At 44.8% G+C, this 14,521-nt stretch overlaps 1 protein-coding gene across 3 annotated transcripts; it reads right to left on the bottom strand.

Annotated features, from left to right (window-relative positions):
- Positions 1–741: 741 nt before the first annotated feature.
- FXN (frataxin) lies at positions 742–12,555 on the bottom strand. Of its 3 annotated transcripts, none has more exons than XM_083465053.1 (5): positions 12,403–12,555; positions 11,380–11,477; positions 9,277–9,397; positions 3,406–3,503; positions 742–1,146 (listed from the first exon to the last, which is right to left on the bottom strand). In XM_083465053.1, the coding sequence occupies exons 1-5, from the start codon at positions 12,538–12,540 to the stop codon at positions 1,143–1,145; spliced, it is 459 nt and encodes a 152-aa protein (XP_083321179.1). In that variant the 5' UTR covers positions 12,541–12,555; the 3' UTR covers positions 742–1,142. The 3 variants fall into 3 exon arrangements, with proteins under 3 accessions (XP_083321179.1, XP_083321178.1, XP_083321177.1); XM_083465052.1 differs by lacking the exon at positions 742–1,146 and adding an exon at positions 1,954–3,169; XM_083465051.1 differs by lacking the exon at positions 742–1,146 and adding an exon at positions 1,954–2,255.
- Positions 12,556–14,521: the final 1,966 nt, after the last annotated feature.

Raw genomic sequence — 14,521 nt, 5'->3', positions numbered from 1 at the left:
TGACAAGTCTTTTAACTTCCCATTTTGTCAGAACTGGATGCCATTTGCAGGCATAGCCCTCCTTCTGAGGGGATGAAGTGTACCAAATGTCAGACTCATAACTGCAGTATCTCCCACAGGGGAGGGCTTTGCCAGTGTAAGGGATACAATAGGAATGGTTGGGGGGGAGGGGGGAAGAGCATGGATCCCCAGGAAACAATGTGGTGAGGAAAATATCACTCTCTAGCAATTACCTTTTCAACCCAAGCGTTGGGCGGGGGGGGGGGGGCTTCTTTCACCAATGTAGTTTAGGTGATACAGCCTCATCTCCTGGGAGAGGTCTCCACAAGCCTTGCAAAGGAGAAAGAGGGTGGTGGGGAAAATACCATTGAGCCCCAGAAAAGATTGGCTAAATGTCACCCACACAACACACACCCTGTGCTAAGGGCCCTCTTATTCCAAGAGTCACTTGGGGATGTGAGCTTCAGCATTTTGGGAGGTAGAATGGAGATCTCCATTGACTTGCACAGGGGAAGAGAACAGATTCATGTGAAAAATAGTTTATAACCTCTCCAAAGTTCTGTGGTTGGAGTGCTCCAAGAAAATAATTCAGTGATTAAAGGCCAGACCTGTCCATCAAAAGTTTATTTTTAAAAACTATTCTCATTGGTTCTTCCTTTTTCTTCCCTCTTGTTTTATTTTTGCATGCTTGGAGAGACCATTCTAGAGAACAGCAGAATTGGCATAGTTCATAATCTGTAAAAATAGTCAGAAGCATAGTTCCATTTTCAGACTGAGAGTTGTTACTAGCCAGAGCTGCCAAATGTCTTCTGAAAATCCAAGCTGCCCCGCTGCGCTCGGGAGGCTTCGCGTTGCTTTCGCTGAAGCCAGGAGAACAAGAGGGGTCAGTGCGGATGGGGATTACACACAGGGCGGGCACTGCTTTCCTGCGCTCCTGACGCTGTTTGCCCGACACTCCTGGCTGCATACTGTAAGGTTGCGAATATAAGCCACACTTTTACTTTTTACGGTCGGAATTTGGGGGGTAAGTGAGGCTTATATACAGGCCAATACAGTATTTGGTGAGAAGAAGAGAAGGTTGTTATCTTGGAATGTAAGAGAAATTGGATTTTGGAGATGCACCAAGATGCAGGGCGCCATCTTTATCTGTATGGACAAAGAAAGGGAAATTGGAGACCCATTAGAGCTCTGGTGGGGTTCCAGTTAACTCTTTCCCCAGGCTGAAGCACATGTATTGTAATCATAATTGAGAGAATGACTGGATCAACACAGAACTTTTTGGGAAGAAAAAAAATGAACAAATAATTATTGCACGCAGGACGAAGGGATATAGATATTCACTTGTGGATTAATAAATTACTGAATGTTAATACGAATGGAAGTCACAAACTGCAGCTGTTGAACAAGGCACTATGATTAAGACTGGAATACAACTGGAACAAATAAGACTTTGGAAGCAGGGGGGGGGGGGAAGAATTACTGAACCTGTAATCCAGCAAGTGGGAGGCCATCCAAATTATATAATTTTTTATTTGATTGTGATTACGATTTGAGATGCATATCATGAGGTTTGCTTTGGAGTTTTGTAATTGAAAACTACTAAAAATTATTGACAAAAAAGAAAAGAAAAAAGAACAGGTATTCTACTCTTACAGGTATTCCACTGGGCTGGCAAGCCTAATATAAATATCGCAATCCTACATGTATACTACCATTTTGCAGAAATGGTTTTCAGCATTATCAATGTGGTTTAAATCTTTAGTTATGGAGAATAATGCAGTTTAGAAAAAGACCTGAATGCAGCCAAGAGAGAGCTTAGTACAATAGTTGTCTTCAATAGGACATCCAAATGCCCTCCTTAATTCTAGCTAAAAGGCTGGGCAGCAATGACTGTGTCTGCAATCCAAACGAGGATGGAAAATACCTGAACACATTAAGAAACCAGGCGGCAGCGGGGTGGGAATTGTTTTCACATTGTTGCAGAGTAAAAGTGAGTTTACAGACATCCTGCAGAATTTAAAATTGGATTAACACATTTACAAAAAAGGGGAAGACTATGTGTCAAAGTTCAAAGTCTTTGAATTCTTTGCAATAGATATTATCAAGAATGTTTTCTTCCAGCATGTGCTAGAGCTGATAAGTCTAATTTGGTTTCTAATGCAACAGAAAATTCCATTGCAAGTAGTTCATGAAGAGAGATTCCATCATGAGAATAAACCCAGTTTTTTCCAGTCCAGTCATAACGCTTCGGGCCACTGTGAAAGAACAAACAAGAACATGACTGAGAACATGACATCCTATGCCCTTTTTTGGGGGGGGGGTGCTATTGGGTTGTTGTTTTTATTTTGATTATATATATTGCGGTTTTGTATTATGATTTTGTTGTGTGAACTGCCCTGAGACCTCCTGGTATAGGGCAGTATATAAATTCAATTAACAACAACATTTAAATATCAACCAAATATGACAGAAGGAAGGGTGTGCATGCTGGAAATGGGTACTTGGAACTCCCACAGCTATTTGCATTAAGTTATCACACAATATGATCTATGGTGTGATTGAAAGCCAACTGGTTGGCATGAGGTGAATTAGGGCAAAGAAAAATCAATTATTTCTAAAAGGTTGGAGTTGGCTTCAAAACTTTAACATACATGCCGCTAAAGTTCTGGGGCAGTCCTGACTGTGGCACCAGCTAGAGATGAAAAAATTCAGCCCCCTGACAGCTCCTGACCGCAGGAGAGTTAGCTATTCTGCTGGTCCAAAAAGCCTTGGTGCCTTCCCTGCTTCTCCTGACACCCCACAGCCACCACAGGAGCTCTGTGCTAAAACGGGACACTTGCTTTAGGTTTCATTCATTCCTGATGGTCCAATCCTCACGATGGCCCACCTGAATTAGCCTCACTTAATTAAACAGCAGTCAGAAAATTGTGTTGTCGTTTTCTGTAACATACTAGAAAGTAAATACTCTAATTTTCCACATCCTAACTCTGGCTTAGGTATGTTTTAATATTTTATTTATTCGTTTAAAACATTGTCTGCTCTTCACTGCACAACAATATGGTATCTGTCAGCTCAGCATTCGAGACGCAGTGCAGGATCAGTGCTCCCAATGGATGGTGCATCAGAGGATGTCACTCACTGACCAAAAGCCTAAGTTCAATGACTAGCACTGCAAAATAGAGAAAATCATACAAATAGTTCCAGGGGCTGTGGGGGAAAATAATCACATACTGTATCACCGAAGCAGTTGTCAGCCTGACTAGCACCTGATATTGACTGCCTGGGAAATCCACACAAGCCATTCTGAGTCTCCAAAGTGCATGCAACTAATAAGGCTGAGGTAGGAGATATTTTAGTTCAACTGTAAAATTTCCAGAACATTCTAACAAACAGACATTTGCTTACCTGCTTGGAGAGGACAGCCATATCTGTTTGTTTGGCGTCTGTTTGTTGATCACATATGTTCCCATGCTTCCACCCAATTTAACTGTTAATACTCCAGTCTACAGAATAAATCGGGAGTGGGGAGAGAAAACAAAACAAAACAAGCTATCTGTAAGAACTTGCAATATATTTATATAAGCAGAAATCTCAGGGTCTGGCAAGTAATAATTGATTAGGATTTCACAACTAAAACATGAGAGCAAAAATTATTAAATAACCTATTTTTTTCAAATAAGTGCAAATAAACTATTATTACTTCTCATCCAAACTGAATTTTGCATTTCTACATTTTTCTGTGTGGTAAAGCCATACTCTCAAGAATAAGGATTTTTTTTGGGGGGGGTATGTATATCTCCTCCCCTCTCTATATACCGGTATATGAGTATGAATAACATAACGTTCCATGGGATGACCAAACGATACTGCAAATGGATTGCCTGGTTTTTCTCTAGAAACCAACTTGATTCACATTATTTGTTTCCAGTTTCTGTTTAGGAATCCAGTCCACAAGGTAATGGACTGAAACAAGTAATTCAGAGGTGGAAAACTGTGTCTAGGTGAATTTTAATGACTTAAAAACAAAACAAAAACAGAAGCGCAGGAATATGGCACCTTTTTCAGATGGCAGTTTCCCCAATGGGACCCTCTTTCAGGGATCTTATTCCTATGGGAAGTGGGCCAAAGACAGAAACTGGCAAAGAAACGAAGGTAGTTCAGCCTTTGTACACCAGGCTTGTTTCTATACACCCCACCCTCCATCCTGGCAGCCAAGAGACATTAGGACACGTTAGCCAGGCCAAAACACTCAAGGCTGTGGCTTGGGAAAAGGCAGGGTGGCTGAGCAGGGAGGGTGGGGTGGCATGGGAAAAGTCCCAAGGGCCACAGAGAGAAACCTGAAGAGTGGCCCTTGGGCCCCAGCCCGGCTGTAGGGGATTTCCAACGAGTGTGCGTGTCGCAAACCCACAGCTTTATACTTTTGATGAAGTGTCCAGTCACCAAATTTTATCTCTGGAATGTTCTTATTCAGAAAGGCAGGGATTTCTTTCAGGCTGCATGTCTATATTGCACAGCATTGTCTAAGGGATTTTCTATTCATTAAGCTCCCAGGAGCATTCGATTGGCATTCCTTTGTGTTTTTCACCATGTTATTTGGGAGACCAACTGCAATGTTTTCATGGTTCATTTTCTTAGTTCCAAGTGTTAACATTTTAGAAATTTGGAAACTCACAGCAAATGGTCTAAGCCTGTTAGGTACATGGCCTTTTGGACTTTACTCTCTGCCCTGTCTGTTGTCCTTTCCTTTCCTGTGTCAGGTGTTGACAGGCATGAGCTCTGAAGCAGGAAGGCCTCAACTCCAGCTAAGAAGAGGAAGGGGCAGCAGACAGGACTGCAGCTGGTGAACTGAGTCCTAGGAGGTTACCTCAAGAATGTGTCCCCAAATGTGCAATGCAATTAAGTTTTGAAAAGCATGGGCCCTGCTTCCCCAGTTCTTGACTGAACCTGCACCACTCTAAAAAAGAAAGGCTCCTGAGATAATAATTAAGAGTAATTCAGATATTAAATCCCCACACTTATTATCCTTACACAATCTTACATGGTTAAATTTGGCTTGGCTGCCTGCCTTCCTTTTAAGCTCAGACTTTGTTTAGATTACACCAAGTGTTTAGTATGACTGAGCACGGTCTCCCTTGTCGACTACGCTTTGACTGTTTTATCTTGTTCTGGGTCCTTAAATTGATTTTACCTTGAGCTGTTACTGACGTCCTTTTTAGGGCCAAACAGTAGCTTGGAAATGTCTTTATAAAATAAACAAAATGGTAAACTACTTCAATGTCAACTGAAAGCTTTCTAGATTTTACGTTATTTCATAGCAAAAGCAGCATTCCAGCATGCTTTTCCTGACAGCTATATCATATAATACAGTGTTTCCCAACCTTTTTTGGGCAAAGGCACACTTGTTTCATGAAAAAAATCTCGAGGCACACCACCATTACAGCCCCGTGACGTCAGCGCGCAGCGTCACGCCGGGAGGGACGCACAAAAGTGTAAGTTTCAATTTTTTCCCCTCCCCCTTGCCTTCCTTCTGTGCCAACCGCCAAAAAGCCAAGAATTGCGGGACTGCCAGCGGAGGGGGGGAGGGCGAGCGGAGGCAGCGGCGAGCCCCGTTCCTCCCCATCCGCCCCATTCCGTGCAAGGAGCGCGAACAGGTGTGAGAAGGGGGTCAAACCTGCGGGTCGGCGCCGGGGAACCTCCAAGCTTTGGGGGTGGGGGGGGAGGAGGCAGCAAAGCGAGGCAGGAAGGAGAGAGCGGCTTGGCTGGGTGAGCTTTGGCAGGGGCAGGGAATGAGAGCCATGAGGCGGGCGCTGCGGACGGAGGCGCTGCCCGCCGAGCTCGCAGGCAGCCAGGCAGGCAGATGGCGAGAGCCCCGCGCTGGGCGGCCTCTCCTCGCGGCCGCCGCCCCGCCTCTCGCCGCCCGACTCGCCCGCCTCCCTCCAGGCAACATCTCGCGGCACACCAGGCAACATCTCGCGGCACACTAGTGTGCCACGGAACAGTGGTTGAAAAACACTGATATAATACATTCCCAAACAGCTGTTACTGTATTACCAGTATCATGCTAGATACCATATGTTGTACTGTAAATAGACCTAACCCATCAACACATTACTTCTAATTTTAAAAATGTGCAAACCACACAAACAAGCATTTGACATCATTTCATAGCATATCCCGTTTGTCTGTGCCATGTTTATAGAAACACTATAACCATGAAGTTTTTAGAGATAATTAATCAAATGCTCATTGTAGTTTTTCGTTATATATCACACACATGAGAAAAAGTATTTGCTGTACTAAAAGGTAAAGGTAACGGACCCTTGACAGTTAAGTCCAGTCGCGAACAATTCTGGGGTTGCGGTGCTCATCTTGCTTTACTGGCCGAAGGAGGTGGCGTTTGTCCGCAGTTTTTTCGGGTCATGTGACCAGCATGACTAAGCTGCTTGTGGCGAAACCAGAGCAACACACGCATGGAAATGCCGTTTACCTTACTGCTGGAGCAGTATCTATTTATCTACTTGCACTTTGACGTGCTTTCAAACTGCTAGGTGGGCAGGAGCTGGGACTGAGCAATGGGAACTCACCTGTCATGGGGAATCAAACTGCTGACCTTCCGATCGGCAAGCCCTAGGCTCTGTGGTTTAGATCACGGTGCCACCTGTGTCCTATTTACTGTATTAATGAATGTTAAATAAATCAAGGTAAGCTCCCAGGACAGGTGAGAGAACAGTCACACATGGATTCCTAAATGCTACTGGAAATATTACTATTACGGATTCCTTAGGATAGAATTAATTTTTAGATATGCTTTTATCTCTATCACAAGCAAGCTGAAACTGTAGTTTCAGCTATTTTCCAGTTGTGCCACCTTGTGGTCCTACCATTCCATTAGCTCCTTATGAGAACAGAGTTTCTTAAACAGCTGGGAAAGAAATGCTTAGAATCATAGAAGTATAGAACTGGAAGGGACTCTCAGATCATCCAGTCCAACCCGCCCCGCCCCCGCAGTGCAAGAATATGCAGGAGTCTCATACAGGGAAGCTTTCTTATACCCAGAAATTATTTATGGTACTGTCTAAAGTGCAGTTGAGACTATAGCAAAAACACCTGTAAAAATAAATAAAATAAAATTGTTGTTGTTTAGACGTTCAGTCGTGTCCGCCTCTTCGTGACCCCTTGGACCAGAGCACACCAGGCACTCCTATCTTCCACTGCCACCAGCAGTTTGGTCAAACTCATGCTGGTAGCTTCGAGAACACTGTCCCACCATCTCGTCCTCTGTCGTCCCCTTCTCCTTGTGCCCTCCATCTTTCCCAACATCATGGATCAGGGTCTTTTCCAGGGAGTCTTCTCTTCTCATGAGGTGGCCAAAGTATTGGAGTCTCAGCTTCACGATCTGTCCTTCCAGTGAGCACTCAGGGCTGATTTCCTTAAGAATGGATCGGTTTGATCTTCTTGCAGTCCATGGGACTCTCAAGAGTCTCCTCCAGCACCATAATTCAAAGCATCAATTCTTCGGTGATCAGCCTTCTTGATGGTCCAGCTCTCACTTCCATTCATCACTACTGGGAAAACCATAGCTTTAACTATACGGATCTTAGTTGGCAAGGTGATGTCTCTGCTTTTTAAGATGCTGCCTAGGTTTGTCATGGCTTTTCTCTCAAGAAGCAGGCGTCTTTAATTTCGTGGCTGCTGTCACCATCTGCAGTGATCATGGAACCCAAGAAAGTAAAATCTCTCACTGCCTCCATTTCTTCCCCTTCTATTTGCCAGGAGGTGATGGGACCAGTGGCCATGATCTTCATTTTTTTGATGTTGAGCTTCAGACGATATTTTGCGCTCTCCTCTTTCACCCTCATTAAAAGGTTCTTTAATTCCTCCTCACTTTCTGCCATTAAGGTTGTGTCATCTGCATATCTTAGCTTGTTGATATTTCTTCTGGCAATCTTAATTCCGGCTTGGGATTCATCCAGTCCAGCCTTTTGCATGATGAATTCTGCATATAAATTAAGTAAGCAGGGAGACAATATACAGCCTGGTCGTACTCCTTTCCCAATTTTGAGCCAATCAGTTGTTCAATATCCAGTTCTAACTGTAGCTTCTTGTCCCACATAGAGATTTCTCAGGAGACAGATGAGGTGATCAGGCACTCCCATTTCTTTAAGAACTTGCCACAGTTTGCTGTGGTCGACACAGTCAAAGGCTTTTGCATAGTCAATGAAGCAGAAGTAGATGTCTTTCTGGAACTCTCTATCCTTCCCAATAATCCAGCGCATGTTTGCAATTTGGTCTCTGATTCCTCTGCCTCTTCTAAATCCAGCTTGCACTTCTGGGAGTTCTCGGTCCACATACTGCTTGAGCCTACCTTGTAGAATTTTAAGCATAACCTTGCTAGCGTGTGAAATGAGTGCGACTGTGCAGTAGTTGGAGCATTCTTTGGCACTGCCCTTCTTTGGGATTAGGATGTAGACTGATCTTCTCCAATCCTCTGGCCACTGCTGAGTTTTCCAAACTTGCTGGCATATTGAGTGTAGCACCTTAACAACATCATCTTTTAAAATTTTAAATAGTTCAGCTGGAATACCATCACTTCCACTGGCCTTGTTATTAGCAGTGCTTTCTAAGGCCCATTTGACTTCACTCTCCAGGATGTCTGGCTCAAGGTCAGCAATCACACTACCTGGGGTGTACGAGCCATCCATATCTTTCTGGTATAATTCCTCGGTGTATTCTTGCCACCTCTTCTTGATGTCTTCTGCTTCTGTTAGGTCCTTACCACTTTTGTCCTTTATTATGGTAATCTTTGTACAAAATGTTCCTTTCATATCTCCAATTTTATTGAAGACATCTCTGGTTCTTCCCATTCTGTTGTTTTCCTCTATTTCTTTGCATTGCTCGTTTAAGAAGGCCTTCTTGTCTCTCCTTGCTATTTTTTGGAAATCGACATTCAATTTCCTGTTTCTTTCACCATCTCCCTCGCATTTTGCTTGCCTTCTCTCCCCCGCTATTTGTAAGGCCTCGTTGGACAGCCACTTTGCTTTCTTGCATTTCCTTTTCATGGGAATGGTTTTCGTTGCTGCCTCCTGTATAATGTTGTGCGCCTCCATCCATAGTTCTTCAGGCACTCTGTCCACCAAATCTAAATCCTTAAACCTGTTCCTCACTTCCACTGTGTATTCATAAGGGATTTGATCTAGATTGTATCTTACTAGCCCAGTGGTTTTTCCTACTTTCTTCATAAAATAAAACACTATAGTATAAAATAAAATACTATACCGAAAATGAGACATCATAATCTTGAGGAGTAAAGGGCTTGTCTGCCAGCTCCTCAAAGAAATCTGTTAATGACTCCAGGGTTTCTTCAGCAAGTTTTTCATACATAGTTTCATCTATTGAGCTGTAAAAGTCAGGTAAAGAAAGAGTTACTCAAATTTTATACCATTAAATCAAAATATTATCAGTGCAAAACAAGAAATCCCAAAAAAGAACACAGTAACTTGAGGATGTTTGTTACCGACACATACTAGTGTAGGAACCATTTCTGAAGTTGCAATAAAAAAGACAAATTAGGTATGTATAGCCCAGAAATTTTATTCGGCTGAACCTTAATTCACCAGTTACAGATAGGTAGCCGTGTTGGTCTGCCATAGTCAAAATAAAAAAATTCCTTCCAGTAGCACCTTAAAGACCAACTAAGTTAGTTCTTGGTATGAGCTTTCGTGTGCATGCACACTTGGTATCTGAAGAAGTGTGCATGCACATGAAAGCTCATACCAAGAACTAACTTAGTTGGTCTTTAAGGTGCTACTGGAAGGAATTTTTTTATCTTAATTCACCACACACTGCAACTTCCATTCATTAGACAGTCCTCTGATTAAGGAATTTTAGGCTACAATTCTGACCCCACTGAATTTATTATGACTTACTTTTGAATAGTTAGGTTTGCACTGTTAGTCAATTAATTGATTACATCTGCATACATTTAGACATTGATTTGTCTTTCTTGTCCGTTTTTGTTTCTTTTCTATATGTTTGGCCCTCTCTTGATAATTTGTTACCAAACTTGACAGCAGGCTTCACTGCCATTTGGACACTGGTTCCGTCATAGCTGGCTCCCTCTGGCTGGCTAGCCTTTGGGCTCCATTTTCCCTCCCCGTTCCCTCCAGTGCCAGCCTTGGTGCTGTCCCTGAACCATGGAGTCCCACTCCCTGCTTTTCCTCTCCGGTTGCTTCCCCGCGGCTCATCTCAGCCAATGGCAGAACAATGCCAGGAGGCAGACATCACCAGTAAGGACCACCCAGAGCTTTAAGAAGCAGCACAGAGATCACGCAGCAAAAAGCATCCCTCCCTCCATAGCCCAGCCATCCTTCCTTATTTCAGACATCAAGATATAGCAGTATATCATGATGATTAGCTGGTGATCTATCATGATGTTGAAAATCAGATATTGCCCAGCCCTAGATGACATCTGGCTTAATTTGAAAGAACCCTTCCTCTCTTTATTCTTACGATATTTTCATAGCAAAAGTACTAATGGACGTTTCCATTCGTTTTAGTAAAGCTTGTGTAGTTTTCCAGTGGTTTGCACCCTAAAGATGTGCAGTTAGGCTACCTGGACACCTGTTTGAGGCCTAAGCCCACTTTCCACAATATGCATGTCCCATGGTTTTGTCTAAATTGTGGCTCCATCCCAGTCTGCTCTGGTAACATGTGAACAAGCAAGATCATGTGGAAGACAACCACAACCTGCCTATTCCCACATCAGGAATGCTTGGGATGTAGGGAATAGGGAGTGGCACTTTCCAAATGCAAGAACTACCCATAAGTTGGCAACACAATGAGTGTTGGAGAACTTGGAAATGGATCCTCTTCACCTCTTAATCAGTGAGCGCTTACTCTCTTTACACGGCTAGTGGCTAATGGTATTTCTCCCTCTTGGTGTTTACATGTTTTATTGTCTAAAGTTAAGAAGTGGGCTGATGCGACTGTTCTAGTAAAGGTTATCTGGAGGAACTGAAAGCTTGCAGCTCTTCCATTCTCATGCTACATGAATTTGTTAAACAAGCCTGTCTCCACCATACTGAGAGTAAACAAGGCATTCCTAGGAACGGCTACAAAAGAAGAAAACAAAGGTCTGGTCACGTGTGAAAGTGCTGGATGCTGTGGCATTTTTAGATAAATTTGTTGCATATGTAATGACACTATTATTCACTTAAAATGATTCAGCTTTACCAACTAACACCCCAACACAGATCCCATGCACATGGCTTTGGTTTCGATGGTTTCGTTCTTCTGAGGTGACTGTTTCTGTCCTCAATATTGATCTCTGTTTGGGAAGTTCCCAGAGTTGCCAGGTGGCCAGTTCTATATACAACTTACCTTTTGTCAATTCGAGTTCCTGCACTTCTTACGCATTGCAGTTGAGCACTCTTGGCTTTGACTATGAGAACGCCATATAAACAATGTGGCTGCACATCCTGTGAAGAAATAAGTTCTAAGTACTTTTGTGGAAAATCATGTTCTTCAGCAGAAGGCTAAGTTCAAGCAGTACAACTTTCAGGGTTGTGTCCTCCCTGAGGGGATTCTGCTACATTTTGTTTTACGCTGTTTTATTTTGTGGTTAGGATTGTGTATATTTCTGCCATGGGAACCTCGGATGAAAGCTGGATTATAAATGCTTTAATAATACATAATAATTACTTATTATTATAAGTAAACATACATATATATATATATATATATATATATATATATATATGCCAAGTCCTCTGACCAGGAGAAGCAACATTTGTATTTCAAGTCCTTAGGCCATGCTGTTCCAGAAGCAAGCACATTCCTTCTCCCTACTTCTTTCAGCCTGGCTGGTTTTCTATCAGAGTTCCTTTCCAGCTTTGTCCATGTATTCGCCCCTTTGTTTAGCGAGATCGAGATCCAGGGAGCAGGGCAGAGGGCCACGCAAACCAAGGCCCTCCTCTCCCTTCGCACGGCTTGACTCTTGCCTGCTATCTTAGTGCGTCTTTCTCCATTTTGAAGGCCCGCTCGCTCAGCGAAGACCCACCTTTCCTGCGCCCTTCCCTCCCTCCCTCCCATCTCGGCCTCAAGAGAAGCGCCCCCAAACACACCGCCAGCGGCCGGCCTGTCCTTTCCCGGCTCCCCCCAACCTGCCCGCGGAGGGTCCCGGCGCCGTTTCAAGGCCAGAGGCGCCGAGGCGGCCGGGCCCAGGAGGCCTCCCGAGCCCCGCCGGGAGCGGCCCGGGCGGCTCCTCCCGCCACGAGAGACCGAGGCCGAGAGGGAGGCCGGGCGGCGGGCTCCTGGGGGCGAGGGAGAAGCTCCGCGGGCCGGGCTCGCCGCTCCCCGGCCTTCTCCCAGGGGCTCCGGCGTCGCCCCAGGCCCAGCACTCACCGGCCGGCCCAGGAGGAGCGCGAGGCCGCAGCCGCTTCTCCGGAAAAGAGGCGCCGCCGCCGCCGCCGCCGCCGCCGCGGCCTCCTCCTGCCCCTTCCAGCGGCCCCGGGACGCCGCGCGGGAGAAGAGCCGCCACATGAGATCGTCAGGCGGCGCGCAGGAGACTCGGGCTCGGGCGCGGCGCGGCTTTGCTGCCCCCTGGCGGCGCCGCCCCTTCCTCTCGCCCTCAGCCGAAGCCTCTCCCGGGCCAGCTCTCTCCAGAAATGGCCCGGAATCCTCGGCCCGTGAATCGGGACCAGAAGAGCCTCCAGGGGCCGCGCGGGAGGAGAGAAAGGTCCGCCACGGAAACAGAGGGACTCCTCGAAGGCTCTTTGCTCCTTTGTCGCTGTTTCTGTCGTTTGGCGTGGGGCGAATAGTGACAGCCAGAACTTACTGGAAGAAAGAAACGGGGGGCGGTGGGGCAAAAGCAAGCGCTTAGAGGCCATTCGCTCTCTTCCTAGTTTCTTTGAGGCAATTTTCTAATCAAAACAACATTAAAATATTAGATGCAAATTACAACCTGCAGGCGTTAAGGCTTTGTTTCCCAAGCTATGCTTCCTGCCCTCCTCTCCATGTCTGCGGGCAGCTGGTTCCAGTCCAATGTAGTCATCATCTATTGTCTTTTTATTATTATTAAAGATTTTCTTGTTTTACAGAAGTATGTGTAATGTCTCTCGTATTTTTCCCGTGTAACATTTTTACAAATCAGTTTCATTTGTTCAGACATTGGCGATGTTTCTATTTCCCTTAATGTATGTGGGCTTTGGTGTCAGCGTTGCTCTTGCAGGTCCTCTGCTGTTCACTTGTGTTCCTTTGGTGGTGGGAGAGGTTGGCGTTGGCCAAGGTGTGGCTCTTCGTTTGTGGTTGGCTGTGGTGGTCTTTGTTTTGGGGGTGAGTGGGGTGGGTGGGTGCTTTGGATCAGGTTAGCCAAATTGATTTGTATGCTGTTGGTGGATTATTGTCATTGTCTTGTTGGGCTGTGGATGTGATAAAGGGGAGCCATACGGGGGTAAAGGCGTCTTCTATTTGTCCCTGTGTCAGTTTCAGTTTATTGGTTAATTTTTCTAGTCGGGCTGTTTCCCATGCTGACTCCTGACAGGTCTCTCCAGTGTCTGGCTATGGTGTTTCTGGCTGCTGAAAGTAGGTGGGTTATGAGTGCTTTGTGGTGTAAATGGGCATTGTTGTCTTGGAATATGTTCAGTAGGGCCAATTCTGGGGTGATGTCTAATACTTGCTTAGTTATTTTACATATTTCTTGTATGGCTGTTGTCCAGAATAGTTGGATTTTGGGACACTCCCACCACATGTGGAGGTATGTGCCTGTGGAGGTGCACCCTCTCCAGCATTTTGGTGAGGTTCCTGGGCGTATTAGCGCTAGTTTTCTTGGTGTTAGGTACCACCTGCAGGTGAGTTTCAGAGTGAGTTCTTTTCTTTTCGTTGATATGGATTTAAAGGGGGGTTTAGACCACATTCTGGTCCATTGAGTGGGGATAATCTCATAGCCTATGTCATCCTCCCATTGTTTTTTGATTGCGTCTAGGGGGTTTGTGGGATTTTGGAGTAGTATTTTGTATATTGCGGATACCATCCCTTTACTGTTTCCCTTTGTTGTTAGGAGGAGGTTTTCAAAGGTTGTCAGGGGCCTAGTTGTTGCTGATTTTATATATATATATATATATATATATATATATATATATATATATAACCCCGCCCATCTGGCTGGGTTTCCCCAGCCACCCTGGGCCAAAAATACACTAAAATGTTGGGTTGTTTAAGAGGGCATGTAGTTAGTTGGTGTTGTGTTAACCAGGGCATTTGGGTGTCTTCTAGTTTGTCTTGTATTTCTTGTGTTGACAAAGGTTTGTTGTTTTTATAGAAGTCTATTAGGCGATATAAGCCTTTGGTTTGCCAGGTTTTTATCTGGAGGTTTTGTGCTGCATGGTGGAATAATGGGTGGTATGCCAGGGGGATTTGTGGGGATGGGGTTGGGGATAGTTTGCCTATTTCTGTTTTCCATGCTTTGAGCATGGTCTGTGTGTACCTGTTAAGTGTTGTGGGAATTTTCTTTAGTTTGTCTGGG

The sequence above is a fragment of the Podarcis liolepis genome (assembly GCF_965112155.1).
Source record: "Podarcis liolepis genome assembly, chromosome: 11".
Classification (NCBI taxonomy): domain Eukaryota; kingdom Metazoa; phylum Chordata; class Lepidosauria; order Squamata; family Lacertidae; genus Podarcis; species Podarcis liolepis.
The sequence above is the reverse complement of the archived record's forward strand: the minus strand, read 5'-3'. Positions and strand labels throughout refer to the sequence as shown.